This window comes from Dendrobates tinctorius, unplaced genomic scaffold (genome assembly GCF_039654945.1).
Source record: "Dendrobates tinctorius isolate UK_male_01 unplaced genomic scaffold, ASM3965494v1 ptg000174l, whole genome shotgun sequence".
Lineage (NCBI taxonomy): Eukaryota > Metazoa > Chordata > Amphibia > Anura > Dendrobatidae > Dendrobates > Dendrobates tinctorius.
The window spans coordinates 1,626,638-1,649,451 of record NW_027361841.1 but is presented as its reverse complement, the minus strand read 5'-3'; the positions used below and the strand labels follow the sequence as shown (position 1 = coordinate 1,649,451).

General features: G+C 44.5%; 1 protein-coding gene across 3 annotated transcripts in view; it reads left to right on the top strand.

Annotated features, from left to right (window-relative positions):
• The window catches only part of SEPHS1 (selenophosphate synthetase 1), a 132,385-nt gene that overhangs the window by 94,581 nt on the left and 14,990 nt on the right, over positions 1 to 22,814 (top strand). For all 3 annotated transcript variants that reach the window (XM_073551270.1, XM_073551269.1, XM_073551271.1), the window contains exons 4-7: positions 2,129 to 2,236; positions 10,772 to 10,926; positions 19,142 to 19,232; positions 19,942 to 20,041. In XM_073551270.1, the coding sequence (XP_073407371.1) occupies positions 2,129 to 2,236; positions 10,772 to 10,926; positions 19,142 to 19,232; positions 19,942 to 20,041 (454 nt within the window). The remainder of the gene's footprint in view (positions 1 to 2,128; positions 2,237 to 10,771; positions 10,927 to 19,141; positions 19,233 to 19,941; positions 20,042 to 22,814) is intronic.

Here is a 22,814-nt window from a genome sequence, read left to right as displayed (position 1 = left end):
TTATGTGGCTCAGTTTGATATGGAGAGAAGAGTTCCAATGTATATAATAAATGTGGCATCGAACACCCATGCACTCCAATGTTAAAAAGGTAAGTATACAGTATGGCATACATATTCTGCTGGGTACTGTTGTGTAGAATAGTGCAGGCTATGTTGTCATGTGTAACAGGCACTATGCAAACACACTTTCTGATTATTTTTTTTAATGAATTTTCCAGCCTATGATGTACAGTTGTGACCAAAAGTATTGACACTCCTGCAATTTTGTTAGATAATACTAAGTTTCTTCCTGAAAATTATTGCAAACACAAATTCTTTGGTATTATTATCTTCATTTAATTTGTCTTAAATGAAAAAACTCAAAAAGAATTGTCCTAAAGCCAAATTGGATATATATATTCCACACCAAACATAAAAAAGAGGGTGGACAAAAGTATTGGCATTGTTCGAAAAATCATGTGATGCTTCTCTAATTTGTGTAATTAACAGCACCTGTAACTTACCTGTGGCACCTAACAGGTGTTGGCAATAACTAAATCACACTTGCAGCCAGTTGAGATGGATTAAAGTTAACTCAACCTCTGTCCTGTGTCCTTGTGTGTACCACATTGAGCATGGAGAAAAGAAAGAAGACCAAAGAGCTGTCTGAGGACTTGAGAAACCAAATTGTGAGGAAGCATGAGCAATCTCAAGGCTACAAGTCCATCTCCAAAGACCTGAATGTTCCTGTGTCTGCCGTGCGCAGTGTCATCAAGAAGTTTAAAGCCCATGGCACTGTGGCTAACCTCCCTAGATGTGGACTGAAAAGAAAAATTGACAAGAGATTTCAACGCAAGATTGTGCGGATGTTGGATAAAGAACCTCGACTAACATCCAAACAAGTTCAAGCTTCCCTGCAGTCCGAGGGTACAACAGTGTCAACCCGTACTATCCGTCGGCGTCTGAATGAAAAGGGACTGTTTGGTAGGAGACCCAGGAAGACCCCACTTCTTACCCCGAGACATAAAAAAGCCAGGCTGGAGTTTGCCAAAACTTACCTGAAAAAGCCTAAAACGTTTTGGAAGAATGTTCTCTGGTCAGATGAGACAAAAGTAGAGCTTTTTGGGCAAAGGCATCAACATAGAGTTTACAGGAGAAAAAGAGGCATTCAAAGAAAAAAACAAGGTCCCTACAGTCAAACATGGCGGAGGTTCCCTGATGTTTTGGGGTTGCTTTGCTGCCTCTGGCACTGGACTGCTTGACCGTGTGCATGGCATTATGAAGTCTGAAGACTACCAACAAATTTTGCAGCATAATGTAGGGCCCACTGTGAGAAAGCTGGGTCTCCCTCAGAGGTCATGGGTCTTCCAGCAGGACAATGACCCAAAACACACTTCAAAAAGCACTAGAAAATGGTATGAGAGAAAGCACTGGAGACTTCTAAGGTGGCCAGCAATGAGTCCAGACCTGAATCCCATAGAACACCTGTGGAGAGATCTAAAAATGGCAGTTTGGAGAAGGCACCTTTCTAATATCAGGGACCTGGAGCAGTTTGCCAAAGAAGAATGGTCTAAAATTCCAGCAGAGCATTGTAAGAAACTCATTGATGGTTACCGGAAGCGGTTGGTCGCAGTTATTTTGGCTAAAGGTTGTGCAACCAAGTATTAGGCTGAGGGTGCCAATACTTTTATCTGGCCCATTTTTGGAGTTTTGTGTGAAATGATCAATGTTTTGCTTTTTGCTTCATTCTCTTTTGTGTTTTTTCATTTAAGACAAATTAAATGAAGATAATAATACCAAAGAATTTGTGATTGCAATCATTTTCAGGAAGAAACTGAGTATTATCTGACAGAATTGCAGGCGTGTCAATACTTTTGGCCACAACTGTATGATGATAATAACAAGAAATGCTTCTTAGTTGGTTATATACTAACAGTAAGCTATAAAATGCTTAGTCAAATAAAACTTGCTATGTTACTTTAGGGCCGTATCCCTCTCTGTTCCAGTCTGTCGTTTTTTAGTTTTTTCATTGTAGTTTATATCTGCATTTTGTGTGTGAGCCTCTTTTTACATCTAAAGCACCATGGGATCAATGGTGTTCTAAAAAGAAATAATAATAATAATGTACATTTTATGTATTTATTTTTAGGGACGAATAGCTTGTGCAAATGTATTGAGTGACCTATATGCAATGGGTGTAACTGAATGTGACAACATGCTGATGCTTCTTGGTGTTAGTAATAAACTGACTGATCGGGTACGTATTACTTCCCACATGCAAACATTTATGCCTTGTATTTGTCCTGAGAAGAATTAGTGGGCAATATGAGAATGCCAAAATAACTGAAAAGGACATCTATCTAAATAAATTGAATACCTTTTTTGTGTGTTTATGATCGCTGTAAGCAGGGCTGTGGAGTCGGTAAGCCAAACCTCCAACTCCTCAATTTCCATGACACCAACTCCGACTTCACCAAAATGGGCTCCGACTTCACAGCCCTGACTGTAAGGCTATAGACATTGGGCCTGAGGCTGCACCTCAGGCAAGTTCTGATGAGTGAGTGCAACACTCCTCTTTTGGAGATACAGCTCTTACACTGATGGCCTGCTCTATTAGCCCAAAAAAACATTAAAAAACTAACTAAATGGTATACTATAAGCCACTTAGTTTGGTACATAGTTATGCACTTATAATACCTATTAAAGACGCAGAAAAATATATAGTCTGAGAACCACTAGGCCAGCTTCATTAAGGGGCTGTCCACTTCAGGGATAACCCCTTCAGGAATGTAACTGGGCCACATTTAAAATAAAATGCCATATACTCCTATGATGTCAGCGCCGTGTCTGCCATTAATTTCATGATATCTTGATCATGTGAGCGCTGCAGCCTAACAGAGCTGAAGAGTTTACACTTCCCTTTTCTGAAATGGTTTAGCCCAAGAAAAGTGTGAAAAAGCAGCCTATCTCCAGCTGCTGATTGGCTGCAGTGCTCATGTGACATAATAATGGCACATAAATGCTGGCAAACACTGCACCGACATTGCCAGAACAATGCTGTTTTATGTTACATAGGGTACTATTTCATTTAAGTAGGGATTGTCGAAGTAGTGCACTTTTAATGGTTTCCATGAAGAATGGATTTTGTGTATATAAAAGGAACATTCTGTGTCTTTTAAAGTTTAAAGGGAATCTGTCACTCTTTGGGACTTTTTTTTACCTATTAATATGGGCCTACAGGTGCAGAAGTATTCTTTTAATCTGCTATGGTACTGACTTCTTCCAGGCTCCAGGGAGTGTGGAGCCTGGAAGAAAACTTTGCCTCCGGTCTTTGTTTGAATACCACCTCTCCCATCAGCGTCACATTGCCGTGTGATGTGTTTGCTGGTCCCTGAATCTAGCGCCTGGTATCACACAATTATACTTGCCTTTTCCAGGACGTCCCCCTGACAGCACCATGGAGGACGGCCTCCTCCTCCTTACATCGACAGGAAAAGCACACGAGAGGTTAAAAGGTTCCGTCCCACCCCATTTCCCTCAGTGTTTTTCCTGTCCCTGCATGGAGGGACACGCGAGAGGAAGCACAGCAGTGCTTACCGGGCCCAGGGGGATCGAGCGGCCAGTCCAATCCTTCCCCCTGTGAAGACGCCCAGGGCCGAAACTCTCCCGTGGGGAGTCCCTCTACCCCAAAGGCCAGGAGTGGGACGATGCTCCTGGAGGGAGCCGCTCCTCCCGGTGGGAGGCTCTCGGCTCCAGTCGTGACCTCCATGGTGGCGAGGGCCGGTCCCCCGCAGGCAGCTAGTCGGGCGGGTGCCGGCATCAGGAAGAGGTGGGGCTAGCGTCCTGGTAGGCGGAAGTGGCCGGAGCGACTCCCGGCCTACCGTGGAAGGATGTGCGTCACTTCCGGTGACGTCACGCGCCAGCTTTGATTCTCGGCGCGCGCTCCAGGAGCCTGGCGTCTCTCTGGAAGCGCAGACAACAGGATGGATTCCGAACCGGCGAATGGAGGGGTAAGTGCGCCTGGCGCAAATCACCCTCCCCATACCATCCTCCGCAGCCCAGCACAAGGGCCTGACTAACCTATCCTTTATCATAGGATAAGGGAACCCCAACAGTCCCCCCCACAGTGGCTAAAGACCCGGCCAAGGCCACATCTAAGTCGGTCAGATGCCCAGTCTGCAGGGTAAAGCTGCCAGACACCCATACCAAAACCCTCTGGGCCCTGCACGTCATGGGTGATAGGAGATGAGCAGCCGTCCCTCCTATCCGAGATGAGATCTCTGATACGGGAGGAAGTTCAGGCCTCCAGAGCCAACTTGGCACAGCGGCAGTCCCCCAGTCCAGGGCCAAGCCGAAAGCGTCCAAGGTGGGAGGCAGAGTTATCCGATCCAAGCTCCGATGAGGGGTCAGACTTCCGGGACTCGGATGCAGAGGAGGAAGGAGAGATCCCTGCGGATAAGCAGGATCAGGGCAGGAAATACCTGTTCAGACTAGAGGACACGGACGAATTGGTCCAGGCGGTGAGGAACACCATGCAGATTGAGAAATTTCCTAAGCCGCAATCCAAATAGCGGAATTATATATCCACCAATGTAAATCCAGATAAGCAAATGGATAAAATATAACTTTTAATCAAAAGTTTTAAAATGAACAATGACAAACATCACTCTTGTGACAAAATCAAAACCAAAAAAACACAAAAAACCCCCCAAAAAACGTACAGACATAAAAAATACCCACAAAATGTTCTATCTATATATAGGGTATAGGGCCTCTTTTCAATAGTGTGACATATTTTCACCTGGTTATCGTATGGACCACTTGGGTACCTTAATAAAGCTCTCATTAAAGACAGAATATTGTTGCTATCACACTCACAATTTGGACCACAAGACTAAAGCAACCTCAAGTAACAATTGGTCAATAGTCATCAACATTGGGTCTCAATGCTTTGTGCATACATTATAGCTCTTTTTACCCCCACATGGAGAACTTGAGCGCTAAACTGTGTTCAGTGGATCATCATTCATTATCTCCACATAAGTGCTTGGTGCATGCACAAATTACCAGCCGTTGCTGAGAACATGAGGCCTATTATATAATCATTCAAATCATGCAGCATATAAGGGTAGGCAAGAAGTAAAAATCATTGTATACTGGTCACAAAATAAGACTCATAATACCTCACTAATTCAGTGAGCATTCAAAGTGACCGTTCAAAATATCAATGTTCATAATGCCGTGTTAATGCATGCCATCAGTCACGTCCCTCTGGTATGTTTACTGCGACAGTGAGCCCACACTATACTGGTGATACGATGTTGCCTCCCTTATGTATTGCGTCTCTGTATTGGGAGACGCAATACATGAGGGAGGCAACATCGTATCACCAGTATAGTGTGGGCTCACTGTCGCAGTAAACATACCATAGGGACGTGACTCCTCAAAACTGGGTGAGATCTGACATTATAGAGCCGTGATGGCATGCATTAACACGGCATTATGAACATTGATATTTTGAATGGTCACTTTGAATGTTCACTGAGTTAGTGAGGTTGTATGGTTCTTATTTTGTGACCAGTATACAATGATTTTTACTTCTTGCCTACCCTTATATGCTACATGATTTGAATGATTATATAATAGGCCTCATGTTCTCAGCAACGGCTGGTAATTTGTGCATGCACCAAGCACTTATGTGGAGATAATGAATGATGATCCACTGAACACAGTTTAGAGATCAAGTTCTCCATGTGGGGGTAAAAAGAGCTGTAATGTATGCACAAAGCACTTTTGAGACCCAATGTTGATGACTATTGACCATTTGTTACTTGAGGTTGCTTTAGTCTTGTGGTCCAAATTGTGAGTGTGATAGCAACAATTTTCTGTCTTTAGTGAGAGCTTTATTAAGGTACCCAAGTGGTCCATACGATAACCAGGTGAAAATGTCACACTATTGAAAAGAGGCCCTATACCCTATATATAGATCGAAAATTCTGTGGGTATTTTTTATGTCTGTATGTTTTTGTGGGGGTTTTTTTTGTGGTTTTTTGGTTTTGATTTTGTTACAAGGGTGATGTTTGTCATTGTTCCTAAGCCGCAATCTAGACAGGACCTGATGTTTGGAGGACTCCTGTCTCGAACGCAGATAGTGTTCCCTGTAAGTGTATTCATCAAGACAATGGTCCACGAGGAGTGGAAGGAGGCGGAACACCGACTTGTACTATCCCATGACTTTAAAGGTCGACTGCCTTTCGATCCCGAGGAAACACGATCATGGGAGGAAGTCCCGAAGATCGACGTTCCTGTAGCCAAGGTCACCAAAAAGACCGCCATCCCGTTTGAGGATTCATCAAGTCTCCGGGACCCGATGAACAGAAAGGCGGACGTTCTGTTAAAAAGAACTTGGGAGACGTCGGGGGGGCACTTATCAGGGCTAACATAGCAGCCACCTCGGTGGCCATACCTATGTTTTTGTGGATGGGGCAGTTGAAGGAACACCTTACCAACAAGACTCCTAGGTCCGACATTTTAGCTTCCCTTCCCCTCATGAAGTCTGCCACGGCGTTCCTATCAGATACGTTGGACAAATCTGTGAGATTTGCAGCCAGAAACAGCTCCCTTTCTAATGTGGCCCAGAGAGCAGTCTGGCTTAAATCTTGGTCAGGAGATCATGCTTCTAAAGCGAAGCTCTGCTCCATTCCCTTCTCAGGCTTAAGAGTATTCGGACCAGCCCTGGATAATATCTTAGAGCTAGTGTCCGACAAAAATAAAAGTTTCCCGGAAGAAAAACCTAAGCGACCCCAGCCTTTTCGAAGAGGCCCCTTCTATAGGAGACAGACCGACTCTAGGGCCCAGGTCATGTCCAATAGAGGCTCATACAGAAGCCCCCATGGCCAGGGTGGGAGAAGCAAAAGCTCCCTTTTTTCGTTAACCTCCAGGTCTAGGAGGCAATGACGCCATAGGTATTGGGGGAAGACTTCGCCGCTTCACAACAAATTGGTCCCGAGTTACCCACAATCGGTGGGTCCTCAGAACAATCACGGAGGGCTACAATATAGAGCTCTACTCACCTCCCCCCGACAGATATATTGCCCCCACTGTAGTCCCGGCGGACTCCGCAATGTGGGCAGATATACAAGACATGATCAGGTCAGAGGTTATAGTATCGGTTCCTCTGTCAGAAAGGGGAAAGGGACACTACTCCTCCCTGTTCTCCATTGCAAAGCCATCCGGCGAAGCTCGGACTATTATAAATTTAAAGCCTCTGAATGCCTGGGTCAGGTACAAGAGGTTCCAGATGGAATTTATTCGGTCCGCAATACAGCTAATAGACAGGAACGCTGTCATGTGCACCCTCGACCTGAAGAGTGCGTACTATCAGGTCCCTATCCATCCCTCATCCCAAAATCTACTAAGATTTGCAGTCAGATTACCAACCCGGACCTGCCAGTTCCAATGCCTTCCATTCGGGCTGGCTTCGGCCCCCCGAATCTTCACAAAGCTGGTAGCGGAGGTAGTGGCCTTCCTGAGAAGTCAAGGTATCGTCATCATACCTTACTTCGATGACTTCCTCCTGGTGGTAGGATCCGAAGAAGCGCTCATCAGAGACAGGGACCGAGCAACTACTCTAATGGAGTTCCTCGGCTGGGTGATCAACTGGCAGAAGTCAGACCTCAGACCAGAGTGCAGGAAGGTCTTCCTTGGGGTTCTCTTAGACTCACAAGACAGGATATCCCTGCTACCAAGACACAAACAGAAGACTGTTCAGGACAGAGCCAGGGATCTCTTAAAGCACCGCTCCTCCATAAGAGGAGCAATGGAGGTTCTGGGTTTAATGACGGCTTGCATTCCGTGTGTCAGATGGGCACAGTTCCACTCGAGACCGTTACAAAAGCAGATCCTCGCAGTATGGGACAGAAGTCGGTCTTCACTCGACAGACCCATAAGGCTGTCAAGACTAGTGAAGGACTCACTACGGTGGTGGGACACAGGCCAGAAATCTCCAGGTGGGCGTATTATGGCAACCTCTCCATACGTGGTACTCACCACAGACACCAGTATGTTGGGATGGGGAGCCCACGTAAAAGGGAAGATCTTCCAGGGGAGATGACCGGCAGAAATCGGAAACAAATCCTCCAACTACAGGGAGCTCTACGTGGTCTGGGAAGCTCTGCGGCGGAACCGACCGATCCTGAAGAATCGACACGTCCGAGTATTATCCGACAACATAACAGCAGTGTCATTTCTGAAGCACCAAGGAGGGCCCAGGCACCAACCGCTCCAGGCTCTAGCAGGAAGAATATTCTCCTGGGCAGAAAGAACAGTCCTCTCAGTAACAGCAGTCCACCTAGAGGGGTCCCAGAATGCGGTAGCAGACTACCTAAGCAGACAACAGGTCTACTCGACAGAGTGGGAACTGGACGAAGAGATTTTTCACCAACTGTGTCAGCGTTGGGGGACCCCCAGTATAGATCTGTTCGCAAATCGAAGAAACGCAAAGGTCTCCAGATTTTATTCCCTGAACCCGGCAGACCACCCGGAGGGCGTAGACGCCCTGAGCCAGACCTGGGAAGAACCCCTCTCTTATGCGTTCCCTCCACTAGCACTTATACCGGCGGTACTAAAGAAGATCCGCGAGGACCGCGCAAAGGTGATAATGGTGGTTCCATGCTGGCCAAGGAGAAGCTGGTTTCCCCTACTAGGAGCTATGACAGTGGGAAGTCCGGTCGAATTACCTCTGAAGATAGACCTCATCCACCAGGGCCCGATCCACCACCCGAATCCAGCAAGGCTTCACCTCTCGGCTTGGATCCTGAAAGGAACATCCTGAAGGCAAAGGGCTTATCAGATCAGGTCATATCTACCCTACAGGCCAGCAGGAAGCCGGTTACGTCCGCAGTATACCGGAAGATTTGGAAGAGATTCTGTCTGAATGGTGGCAGGTCCGACCTCGTGGCGGGTACCCCTGACCTCCCTAGTATCTTAAACTTCTTACAGTCAGGGTTTAATAAAGGTCTTAAGCCCAGCACTTTAAAAGTCCAGATTTCGGCCTTAAGCTCCTACTTTGATTACCCGTTAGCTTCTCCTCCCTTGGTAGTAAGATTCGTAAAGGCCACACAGCGTCTTCGCCCCATGATTAGGCAGCTCACCCCGCCTTGGGACCTTGGCCTGGTACTCAGATTCCTATGTAGGGATCCCTACGTCCCCAGTGAGGAAATGACCATCTCAACTCTCACTCGCAGAACGGCCTTCCCTGTAGCCATTACCACAGCCAAGAGAATAGGGGAAATCCAGGCCCTGTCCACTAGAGACCCATATCTCCAGATCAGAGAAGACCGTATAATCTTGAGATTAGATCCGGCTTTTATCGCAAAAGTAGCCTCTTGTCAAAATATAAACCAGGAGATAGTGTTACCATCCTTCTGTGACCATCCCCGTAATGAGAAGGAGCAGCGTCTTCGTTCACTGGACGTGAGACGCGCGGTTATTGACTATTTAGAGGCCACCAACAGTTGGCGTATTGTAATATGATTGTATCATTAAAATTTTACGTGCATTATCCATGCTGTGGTACTTGTTAAATAATGGGGTGGGACAGAACCTTTTAACCTCTCGTGCTTTTCCTGTCCCTGTAAGGAGGAGGACGTCCTCCATGGTGCTGTCAGGATGGACTCCTGGAAACATCATTACCGGTAGGTCTAATACCTATTTTGTGCCCTGCTATGGGCATTGGCATCTTCTGTGCAGGCGCTGGTGAGTCACAGTGGGGTCTTACTTCAGTAGCAGTGACTCGCCTGCACCGAAGAACAATGATGCCAATGCCCGTGTTAGGGCAGAAAAGGTAAGTATAAACGCGGGATTCCAGGGCCAGCAAACGCGTCCCAGAGCACCGATGCTGATGGGAGGGGATGATATTCAAATGAAGACCGGAGGCAGAGTTTTCTTCAAGGCACCACACGCCCCGGAGCCTGGAAGAAATCATTACCATAGCAGAATAACAGATGATTTCTGCACATCAGAACTGCAGATATGAGGCACACAGGTAGGAATATTTTAATCATTCTATTACCTGTATGCCCATATTAATATGTAAAAAAGTCCCAGGTGGTGACAGATTCCCTTTAATGCAAATTTTGGTTTTGATGTTTTATTTTTAAATTGCCTCCTTTCAAGACAAAAAAAGTAATGGAACAGATATATCATAGAAATAGAAAGCTACAAAAGGAGAAGTGAGTGTAAACATTAGCTACAGCATAAAGAGTAAGGGTATGGTAACACAAAGTTTGGAATAGATTCTGATCCAAAATGCTCATCAAAATCCTCTTCAAGTACTCTTTTTATAGAAGCTTCCTATTGAAAAACAACATTACTGAGGTCTTAAAACCGTATCGCGGGGGTGGGAGAAATGACACCATCTGTAATGCGAATTTCCTGTGGAATCTGCACCAAACTTGACATTAAGTCAGGAAGCTGCCAAAAATTACCACCCTCCCCCAACCGAACATTTCCTTGCAAAACTGCATGGATTTCTGACATGAATTTCTCATGAAAGTCATGTAAGTTTTTTCCACCTCAAAAACAAACTGTGCGTATTATAAATTTGTGAAAAAGATGAGACTGGACAAACACAGGGGCAAAAAGATAGCGGGAAACCTGTGAGTAGAAGGTGAAACCTAGAGGAAGCCTTCAGTTCAGCATCTGTATACTGTGAATATTGATAAGCATGCAGTATCATCTAAGGAGCTGTATTTATTTTTGTGTCATATTTTGCATATTTTTTATTTTGTAGGAAAGGGACAAGGTAATGCCCCTCATCATTCAAGGATTCAAGGATGCTGCAGAAGAAGCTGGGACTTCAGTTACGGGAGGACAGACTGTATTAAATCCTTGGGTAGTTCTAGGAGGAGTTGCCACCACTGTATGTCAGCCTAATGAGTTCATAATGTGAGTTGCTAAACATACGGTATCCCAGGGCTGCATATTCAGCACCCTGTGCCAAGATGAAATCCGGGTCATCTACAACGGCATCAAATTCCAAAGCTTTGCAGATATTAATTTCTTGTCTTTAATAGAAAAGACCAAGAGCAAACAATCTGTAACAATTAACTGGTGACTTAGTTTGGGGTAATTACTAAGAATTGCTGTGTAGACACCATCTATTTTTTCAGCACTGAGGTCCTGAGCTTCAACCCAAGCAAGGACAACATCTGCATGGAGCTTTATATGGTCTTCCCGTGTTTCTCTAGGTGGCCTCATCCAGAGTTTAAAAAAAAAAAAAAAAAATTGTTAGAGGTTCTCCAATACTGGACAACCTATTAATCACTTCATATAAAATGAAAACAATGGACACTCGTCTCCCAAAGCATCAATGTTCCATTGGTGGCGGTACCGCTATTCTGCAGCCGATCAGCCTTTACTATTTCATCGCAGCAGATGTCTTATCTGACGGAATATTAATGAGTTACATCTAATCATTGGCTGCTTATCTGCTGTTGCTCATCAATATTCCGTCAGTCTAGATGTCCACTGTGACGAAATCTTAAAGACTGCAGCTCGTCATTTGCCACTGATTGTCTGCAGTGGTCAGATGACACAATAACGGAAATAGCGGTGCTGACATCACTAGAATGGCGCTGCTGTTGGAGGAGAGTATCCATTGTTTTTGCTTTACATGGGGCCCTGAAGAGATTAAGCAGGGGTTGCTCCTTAGTGGGCAAACTCCCTTTAATATATTGGCTCTAGTGTATGAGTGTGTTTGAAACTATTGTGAGCCCCATTTAGGACAGAACTGTGTACTCTGCATCATGATATGTTTGCATCACAAGCAACAGGAATTGTACAGACTTTCTAGTTACTTAACTAGTTTACTGGCGAAAATAGTATTTTTCATGAAAAAAAACACTTTAAAAAGGCAAATTTTGAAACTGAGGTTTATTGATGTTGTAATACAGCATTTACATAGAAGTGAATGTACAAATTCTTTACCAGAAGAGGGCAGCGTAGCACACTTAAAAAAAAAATACGGTAAATACAGCTAAGTAGAAATTGCTTTCTCCTAATGGTTCACTTTTCCTTTCCTCTGTTTGCTCGTAAAAACTTTTATGTGAGAAGCACAGAATAAGGATAAAGTCAGCAATGTGTTTAGAAGTTACAGACACATGTAATTATGTAATGTTGTAAAACATTATCAGCTTCATCATATTTATTACCGGCACTTGGCTTTGAGTAGAGAGGAAAGTAGTTCCTTTACCTTTGCACTTTTTACCTTTGTATCTATTTTAGATATTCATTGGTCAGACACAAACGAAGTTGTATAAAGCGTTACACTACTGTAACAAAATTAATAAGTGTCTTACATCTATGTTTAGGGAAAAAAGGAAATTGGTGAAAGTAAAAGGCACTCTCATGTAACTAATTTAATGTTGTCGTGTCTAGGTATTAGAAAAAAAAACACAACAGAAAGGAAAATAGGTGTAAAGGCTTGTGCATCAGTTTTCTGCAATCAAAAAGTGTCACATTTTGACGCATTGAGTAACAATTTGCAACTTTTTCCAATTTTATGCCACTTTGGGAAAAGTGTGCCCGGTTAGCTTTGTAAATGAGCCGCAAGCGAGAATTATGAATTGCAACTTTTTAAAAAGTCATACGTCATGTGAGACTACTGTAATACATTTCCAAGAATAATAGCATTGCAGCTAAAAGGAGAAGGGACCTGGAAGAGTTCCCTCATAATACCGTCCCACCATACCGTTCTTATCAAATTGCTCTTGAAGGATGTTGTACCAAATATAGAACCATACATCACTCTTAGCATATTACATATTTATGTATTGTTTTACTCTTCGCCACGACAGCACCCACTGGAGGTATCGGATCCGCCCATTTGGAACAGGAAACCCTACAGGAAAGATAAAAGGGGCGGTCCGCCTTTCCTCCTCAGTTTTGGTTTCCTGTTCCAAATGGAGCAGGATCCTGCAGGATCTTACCTGGGCCATGCATCCGCCTGTGCGGTCTCTTCGGGAACGGCAGGGGCTGCGGTCCGGAAGCAGCGTCGGGGGAGACTCCGTTTGACGGCTCCCCCCTCGTCTGGTGGCATAGTGGTAATGGCCGGGTCCGGGGAGGGCCGCCCGGTCTTACCAGGGAGCGCGCCGGTCTGGCATCCGGGAGATTCCCCCCCCCATCCCCATCGGTGGGGGTATAGCGTGGATGGTGAGGCCATGTGCGCGCGAGCCGCGTGTGTTAATAGCGGTGGCGCGGGAGCAGGCCGGCGCCTGACGCTCCTATACCCCGGAAGTAATGGTTGAACTTCCGGGGTAAGATGGCGATGACGCGGTGCATGCGCCCTGTGACAGGGCGACTTCCGGGGCTACGATAAGGATACAGATAAAACAGTGCTGCAGCGCTGCAACATTGGAACATGTCGTCCCCCGCAGAGTCGCAGACCCCAGCAGGGGATTCAGCTGGGGGCAACTCCACCAGGGACCGCAGCGCCAGGACAGAGACTGCCCGCAGGAGCGAGGCAGCAGAAACCCGATCCAAACCGTCTCAGCCATCTGAACCGGTATTAAGCTTCACTGGGTGAGTGTGCAAAGCATATGCTCTACCTATTAAGCTAACCTCCTCTCCTCCCCCCCCCTCCCCCCTCTCTTTACCTTTGACCTCCCGTTTCAGTCAAAGAAAAAAGGAAAAACAAAACATAAAGAATGCGCATTATGTTCAGAGCCTCTCCCTGATTCCTACCCCAAAAAACTCTGCAAACAATGCATTAAAGAGACCAGGCAGGGGTCGACGATATCTTCTCAGGATATCCGAGCCATAATTAGGGAGGAAATACAAGCCATCAACCGCGCCAGCACTCCCGCAGAGTCCAGTCATAGAAAACAGGTCATTGTTAGTTCAGAGTCAGAGGAAGAACAGGAGTTAAACTCAGGCTCCGTATCCACGTCCTCATCATCATCCTCGGAGGCGGAAGGACGCGCATGTTTTCCTCTGGACAGCGTAGATAACCTGGTAAAAGCGGTTAGAAATACTATGGGGTGTGAAGAGGAAAGGGGAACCCAGACCGCGCAGGACATTATGTTTGCGGGATTGGCAGAGAAAAAGAGGAGATCATTTCCAGTAATACCGGCAATTAAAGATCTCATCAAAAGGGAGTGGGAAAAACACGACCAGAGGGGTTTTCTCCCATCCGCTTCAAAACGGAAGTACCCGTTCACTGATGAAGATCTACTAAAATGGTCTAAAATACCAAAGGTGGACGCTGTCATATCCTCCACTTCCAAACAAACCTCGATCCCGGTCGAGGACGCAGGATTGTTAGCAGACCCATTGGACCGAAAGGCTGAATCTTCGCTCAAAAGGTCCTGGGAGTCCACCACCGGGGTATTCAAACCCGCAATAGCCAGCACATGTACTGCTAGGTCAATGCTGGTATGGCTAGATCAATTAGACCAGCAGATTGAGCAAAGAGTGTCAAGGGAGAAACTGCGTGCAGCCATCCCGTTGATAAGAGGGGCAGCTGCCTTTATGGCAGACGCTTCAGCGGACACCCTAAGACTGGCAGCAAGGTCGGCAGCCCTGGTGAATAACGCCAGACGTGCGCTTTGGATAAAAAGCTGGAAAGGGGATGCACAGTCAAAATCCAAAATTAGTGCAACCCCATGCGAGGGTGAGTTCCTCTTCGGAAAAGCCTTAGACGAAATTCTCGCCAAGGCAAAAGAAAGAAAAAAGGCCTTCAGTGATTCTCCCATTCCGTTTTATAGGAAAACCTTTAAAAGACGGCCATTCGGGAGAAGAAGACAATCGGACAGAACGAGATGGGCCACGAAAGACGAAAAGCAGAAGGGTACCATCTTCAGAGGGCCAACATATAGGAGAGAAAAAAATTAAAAGTTTAGACCCACCAGTTGGGGGCAGATTAAAATTTTTTTTTACCAAATGGGAACAAATTACGTTAAACCCATGGATTTTGAATATAATCAAGGAAGGAATAAAGATTGAATTCCTTCGAATCCCCTATGAGTTCTTTGTTATAACTCGCCTTAATTCCTCACTTCAGCAAAAGGCTCTCGAAGACGAGATTCGAGTCCTGCTAGCTAAAAAAGTTTTAGTTGACGTCCCTGAGGAACAACAGGGTAGAGGCTTTTACTCTCCCCTGTTTTTGGTGTCTAAACCAGACGGTACATTTAGAACCATTATTAATTTAAAGAAGCTAAATTCATTTATAAAAAATTATAAGTTCAAAATGGAATCGATCAGATCCACTATAAAGCTTCTTTTCCCAAATTGCGTAATGGCAGGGATTGATTTAAAAGATGCTTATTATCATCTCCCTATACACAACAGATTCCAGAAATACCTAAGAGTCGCAGTGGAAGTCGAGGGAAGGATTCATCATTTCCAATACGCGGCAATGCCCTTCGGGCTTTCCACGGCACCAAGAATATTTACCAAGGTGATGGCAGAAGTGATGGCCTACCTTCGCCAAAAGGACACACTAATTGTACCATATCTAGACGACTTCCTAGTAATTGGGAATTCAGTCAAACAATGTACTGAACGCGTGACTGACGCAGTCTCCTCTTTTCAGAGCCTTGGCTGGATCATCAATATCCAAAAGTCCAGAATCGATCCGCAATCTCTCCAGACATTTCTAGGATTTCAACTAGATTCCTTGACCCAAAGATGTCTACTACCCCAGGTAAAAATCATCCTCACAAAACAAAAAATACAAGCAGCTATAGATAAACCACGTGTATCCTTAAGAGGAGCAATGTCACTATTAGGATCACTAAATTCTTGCACCCCGGCAGTCCGGTGGGCCCAGTACCATGTCCGTACACTACAACACCAGATCCTCCAGAAGGATAAGCGACATAGTGGTCATTTACAGAGCAAAATAACCCTGTCACAAGAAGTCTTGACTTCCCTAGAGTGGTGGTTAGACGATGACCATTTATGTTCAGGAGTCCCATGGGTTATAGTTCCATCCTGTATTGTAACCACCGATGCCAGTCCCCAGGGCTGGGGAGCCCACATGGAGAATGGGTTTTATCAGGGAAGGTGGAGTAAAGAGGAATGTGATTACTCATCTAATTTAAAAGAACTGACTGCAGTGTTCTATGCTCTATACAACTTCCTTCCGCAGCTCCAACAGAAGCATGTAAGGATCCTGTCGGACAATACCACCACAGTGGCATATATAAACAGACAAGGAGGAACTCGATCAGAGACTCTGATGTCTTCAGCGGCAAAAATTTTAAACCTAGCAGAAAACTATTTTTTGTCCCTCTCGGCCCTTCATATAAGAGGCGAGAGCAATCAAAAGGCAGACTTCCTAAGCCGTCACACTCTACGACAAGGAGAGTGGTGCCTCAATCGGAAGGTCTTCAGGGACATAGTAGCCGCATGGGGACAACCCGAGGTGGATCTTTTCGCCACAAGGGAGAACAGGCAGATAAAAACCTTTGCCTCCCTATCTCCGTCAGATCACCCAAACATACTGGACGCCTTTCTAGTTCCATGGAATTTCAACCTAGCGTATGCGTTCCCTCCATTGATCCTCCTACCTCAAGTAATTCGGAAGATCAGAGACGACAAAGCAAGAATAATCTTAATAGCACCGTTCTGGCCAAAAAGACCGTGGTTTTCGTGGCTGCAGATTATGTCGATAACAGATCCTTGGGTCCTTCCGACTGCCAATCTACTCTCCCAAGGCCCCTTTTTCCACCCTCAAGTGCTCAGCTTGCACTTGACGGCGTGGAATTTGAGAGGCAGTTATTGAGGACAAGAGGATTCTTGGAGTCCTTAATTGCTACACTACTACAAAGTAGAAAACAGTCCACGACCCAAATTTACACTAGAATATGGAAAAAATTTCTTCAATTCCATACAGTACCTCATACAACAGAAGTTCCGATAATCCCAATCTTGGAATTTCTGCAGAAGGGGAAAGACTTGGGCTTAGCAGTAAATACACTGAGAGTACAAATATCGGCATTAGGAGCACTATATGGCCATAATATAGCAGGCAACAAGTGGATAACTCGTTTTATTACAGCATGTGAACGAATAACTCCAATCCACATACCCTCCGTCCCTACATGGGATCTAAATCTGGTCTTAGACGCCCTAACGGTAGACCCCTTTGAGCCGATCGACACAATACCCTTCAAATACTTAGCACTTAAAATGGCCCTCTTAGTATCACTGACCTCAGCTAGAAGAGTGGGTGATATTCAGGCCTTGTCAATAGATCCACCTTTTTTCCAAGAATACCAAGACAGATTGGTATTAAAACCAGACCCTGCCTACCTGCCAAAAGTGGCAACAAAATACCATAGATCTCAGGAGATACTCCTCCCAACCTTCTATAAAAATCCCTCTACTCCGGAAGAGCAGAGGTTCCATACTCTGGACGTCAAAAGAACTGTCCTAAGATATATTGAGAGGTCCAACAGTTGGAGGCAGAGCAGGGCCCTATTTGTTTCATTTCAGGGCTGTAAGAAGGGGTATGGAGTCACGAAGAGCACCATTAACCGGTGGATCAGAGAGGCCATTCGTTTAGCCTACTCCGCAAAAAACGAAGATCCTCCAGGGAACATCAGGGCGCATTCCACCAGGGCAATGGCAACCTCTTGGGCGGAAAAGGGAGATGTTCCGATTGAAACTATATGTAAGGCGGCAGTTTGGTCATCCCCTTCTACCTTCTATAAGCACTACAGACTTGATCTTTCATCAACCTCTGACTTAAGCTTTGGCAGGACTATCCTTGGCACGGTGGTCCCACCCAGGTGATGGTCTCTGGAATCTCTCCAGTGGGTGCTGTCGTGGCGAAGAGTAAAAAGCCGGATTACTTACCGGTAATGCTCTTTTAATGAGTCCACGACAGCACCCGTTCACTTCCCCCCCTAAAGATATCAATAGTTAAAGTATTACCAAATAATGGATAAGAAAGATGTTAAAATAAGAGAACATTGCCTAATCCTTGGCGGTCCTTCTGGTACTCTGAAACGTAAAACTGAGGAGGAAAGGCGGACCGCCCCTTTTATCTTTCCTGTAGGGTTTCCTGTTCCAAATGGGCGGATCCGATACCTCCAGTGGGTGCTGTCGTGGACTCATTAAAAGAGCATTACCGGTAAGTAATCCGGCTTTTTTTTGTGAAAAATGTAACAATTTGTTTGGTATCACCCATGATATGGGGTTTATCTACACGTTAGTAGTGTTTTGAAGCTGTGTGGCTACCGCGCTAAATGCTCGGCTACAGGAGGAAATGAACTCCCGGCAGCCTCTGGCTTTCAGTCATAGAGGCTCCAGTCTCCGTTCAGTACATAGTGAGTGCTGTAACTATGCCACAGCACTTTTCTAAAACCCTGCTGTACAGTGCATCACTGTATAGCCTGTAGTCAGTGTTGGGACGTGGTTACAGTCGCTGCTCACCATGTTCTGAGCGGTAGTTGAAACCTCGCCTCTGACTGAAAGCCTGAGGCTGCTGGGAGGAATAGAGTTCATTCAGTGCAGATGCAGCACACATGCCTTTTGACAGCTTCCTGCCCATGTTGCTTGCAGACGGCCACGGGTCTGTCCTTATCGATTGCCCCATGGACAGGCTTGTTTCAGTAGACTTGGCACCATTTCATGCAATGGCTCACACATCATGTAAACTTTTTATAGAAACAGAATCGTAGCCCATTGTATCACACTAAATGTTACAAAGTGTTGTGCTGACAAGAAACACTTCTTTTATTAGCAAGGAACCTCGTAATATGAACTTTATGGGGTTGTCCACGTTTATGCCAATGTGTTGGGGACATTATTTTGTGATACGTACTATTATATCAGTATTACAGGTTCTCCTCCTGGACTTGTCAGTGCAGTCTTCATAAACGGCACAGTTCTGTTCTCACAATGGCTGCCGATAGATGAGCATGTTACCATACCTGTCCATCAGCCTCCTCCAAGTGAAGTACAACTGTTCCAAGTGTTGGAGGAGACTGATGGACAGGTCCCCTGGTATGCTCCTCCATCAGAAGGCATTTTGGAGACCGGATTGCTGTAGGGTATGTAAGCAAAGCTACTCTAACAAGCAGGATACAAATTTAGAATTTGACAGATAAATTTATATGCATGGCAAACATTGTCTGCTCATGTATCCACACAGGCCAGACAATGCAGTACCTGGGGATGTCCTTGTATTGACCAAGCCTTTGGGGACCCAAGTTGCAGTAGCAGTTCATCAATGGCTAGATATTGTAAGTAAGCTTCCCTATACCCTCATTCTTATACAAAATAATAATTTATAGGTGTTGTATTACTGTGGTCATTCAGTTCATTTCACTGCCCTGCTAAGACACAGGGCTATGTAGTATGATAATGATCTCTGTATACTACTGGGCTACTAACTATTCCATTTTTAAATTGAGCTGCAGGACCAATACAGTATATCGTAGTGCTAAGTCTCCAGACCATAAAAACAAGTAACCTCCACATTAAAATGATTTTCCCAAGAGTCTAGGTTATACCCTATTCATAGGTTCATAGGATAAGACATACCTTCTGATTGCTGGCCCAACAGCTGAGCGTCCCCCCCCAATGATCCTGAGAACAGCGGTCCAGGACCCCAAAACTGCCTGGTCTTGAATAGAGCATAGGTGTGCACGCTTGCCCTCCAGTCCATTCTTAGTGTACGAGACTGCCGGAGAAAACGGAGTACAGCACTCTGTCTCCGACATACCCATTGACAGTAAATGGAGTGGAAGCCGAACATGGGTACCACCTATGTTCCATTCACGGAGAGCTCTAAAGAGACAAACCTGAAGGTTCCCACGGTCTGTATAATTTACATTACAAGTAATTTCCCACCAACTTACTTTTCTATGTGAAACATACAGATTGAGACACAATGTAATATTTTGTATTTTGCATGAATTTTCTAATTATGCATTCTTTCAACACTACCAGCCAGAAAAATGGAATAAAATAAAGCTGGTGGTTACACAAGAAGATGTGGAGTTGGCATATCAGGAGGCAATGATGAACATGGCACGGCTAAACCGAACAGGTACTGCTTATTTTATGTGTTCCCAATCTGTTGCTATTTTCTAAATTTAACATTGACAAGATGAGAACCATGAGAAAAATGAAAATAAAATAAACCTAGTATTTGTGTTCTTTAAAAGATAAAAATATTCCTCATCTCCAAACTGCACTTAATATGAAACTGGATAAAAAAAACTTGTGTGTAGCAACCATGGTAACTGGAGCCGTCGACTTAAAGACCTTTCAGTTATGGCAAATACATAAGTGACAGTAAATTCCAATGGTTTCCACCGACTCATTGACTTGCATGGCCGAGTGCAATCCGAATATAGTGCATTACAGTGATGTTCATGACCTGGCTATTTTCTTTCCTGCCCTACACTGATCAGATAAATCAGTGTCTAGCAGGAGAAGAGAGCAGTTCTCTCAGTGATCAGGATGGGCACTGTGTCAGCATTTTACTTGATCATAGATCACCCTCCTGACTATAAGACTCACAAACACTTTAGCAATAATTTTTATTCTTGCTAAAAAGTGCATCTGATAGTTTACAATATATGTCATTAGCAAATCGGATGATTTCTTTCAGTATTACAGGAGTGGAACTTTTACTTTAATTTGTCTAGAGCTCAAAATCTGGAGAGATAAAGTGTGAGGGGGAAGCTGACTGTATACAGCACCTGAATGGTAAAGTGGACCCTTGCGTTCAGGTGTGGCAGATTTTCGCCATTTTGTGAACTTGCTCGTGCATAGAATACAGTGAGCAACTCGATTTCCTTATTTTTGTCAAACTCTCAAAAATGGTTAATTAACGCCCTGCCCTAATGCATTTCAATGAGGTGAGAGTTAGCCAAAACACAAATTGAGGTAAAATTTTCTTCGCCTCCTGCCTGGAGCCAGAACTTTACTCCACACAGAATATTGTTGTTTGCATTAAGATATCCCTATGTATTACACAGCCCAGATAAAGGAGGGGGATACAGCCGTGTCTAAAGCGAACATCTGCAAGAGGACGACATGGCTGCATGTCAAGGGTTATTCTGTAACAAGAGGACATAGCCGCTTGTAAATTGTTAATCTGCAAAAGAAGAAATCGGCATCCTGTAAAGATTTACTCAGTCTCTCACTACATTCTGTAGACTGACAGCCATAGGAGTCTGTGGCAGGATCTACCTCAGTTACTTTTCTAGTCACTGTGATTGCCTCCTGCTGCTGCTCTATGATACACAGGAATCTATCTTCCATTGCTTCTTTATAATGACATTCAGCATGGAGTAAGAGACAGAAATCCAAATCTTCCACTCCAGAAGGGTGAGGTCTCACACAGCTGTCAAAATAGTGAGACCGTGGAGTGGACGTTGGTGGTCTCCTTTTTTTAAGAGAAAGCTCTATTATTAAATTAGACAATACAGGGGTTTTTTTTTTTTAGTTTTCAGAACTATATTTATATAAGAGAGGTTTTTTTTTATTTTTTTTGTCTCCTTTTACTTCATGAAGTTTTCCAGGAGGTTATAGGCCCTCTTTAAATTGTATACCTCTTTTCCTATCTTTCCAGCATTTGGGCTCTAAAATAGAAACAACTGCTATCCCAGATATAGCATTAAACAGCATATTACCCTATTATAACCCTTAGTTTAAGCTACTATCCTGAATTGAGTTATTACTGCTCTATTCTTTGTTACGCCTTTTACCCATAATTGATCTCAAAAGGGATGGGAGTAGCAACATAGCATAGTAAAATATGCCGAGTGATGAAAGGACCAATGCCACTAATCAACCAATCAGAAAAGAGGGTCCATCCTATGCCAAACCTCCCAGCAAACCATTCAGTGTGTACAGCGGGGTTACACTGTTTGTTGTGGGCATATATATTGGGTAATCCCTATTTGCTAGGTGAATAACTCGGTTTAGAGACAAATCATTCTTACAAATAACACCAAACACACAGCTATTTTCTGTGAAATATTATTGGAAACTATTTGACTTCCCAAAGTTGAACCTTCTTTATTTTACTCTCATAGAACGGCATTATATTCCTTATCGGTAGGTTTTTGGTTCCCCCTCCATACTTCAGAGTACTCTAAGGAATCTCATGCAAACATGGGGAGAACATACAATCTCCTTGTAGATGTCCTTGAAAAAATTTTAACCCACGACCCTAGAGCTGAAAAACCCCAACCACTGATCCACCGTTCCGTACAGATGCAGCCTTTGTACATAAGTACAGGGAATTAGTGATTTGATTCCTTTTACCCATCTATAGGTTTGTTTTAAAGGGAATCTGTCACCATGTTTTTCGTATATGAAGTATTGCCAGTATCGGTAAACACTCATATACAACATTATAGAAAGCTGTTTGTATGTCCCTAATGCCCTCTGCATAACACAAAAAAGAGCCATTATTATACTCTCCTACGGTGTCTCTGGTCTTGGTCCGGTGCCCCCTCTCTTCTTGCGATCTCTGTTTTTCATTGTTGCTTCGTGTGGATGACACGTAATACGTCCATCACTTTCTTGAGCAGGTGTATTTTTCTCTGCCATGCTAAGGGCAAAACAAAGTACTGTAATGCGCAGGGTAAAGAGTGGCGGCATGTGAACACTATTATACTTTGTGCTGCATTTGAAAGGGCAGAAAGAAATACACCCGCACAGGAGCTCAATGGAGAACACTGTGTGGAAGACTTAGTATACGTCATCCACACAAAGCAAGAAGGAGAACAGCGATTGTAAGGAAAGAGGAGGCACCGGATCAAGGCCAGAGACGCTGACCAGACCGTGCCGTAGGTGAGTATAAT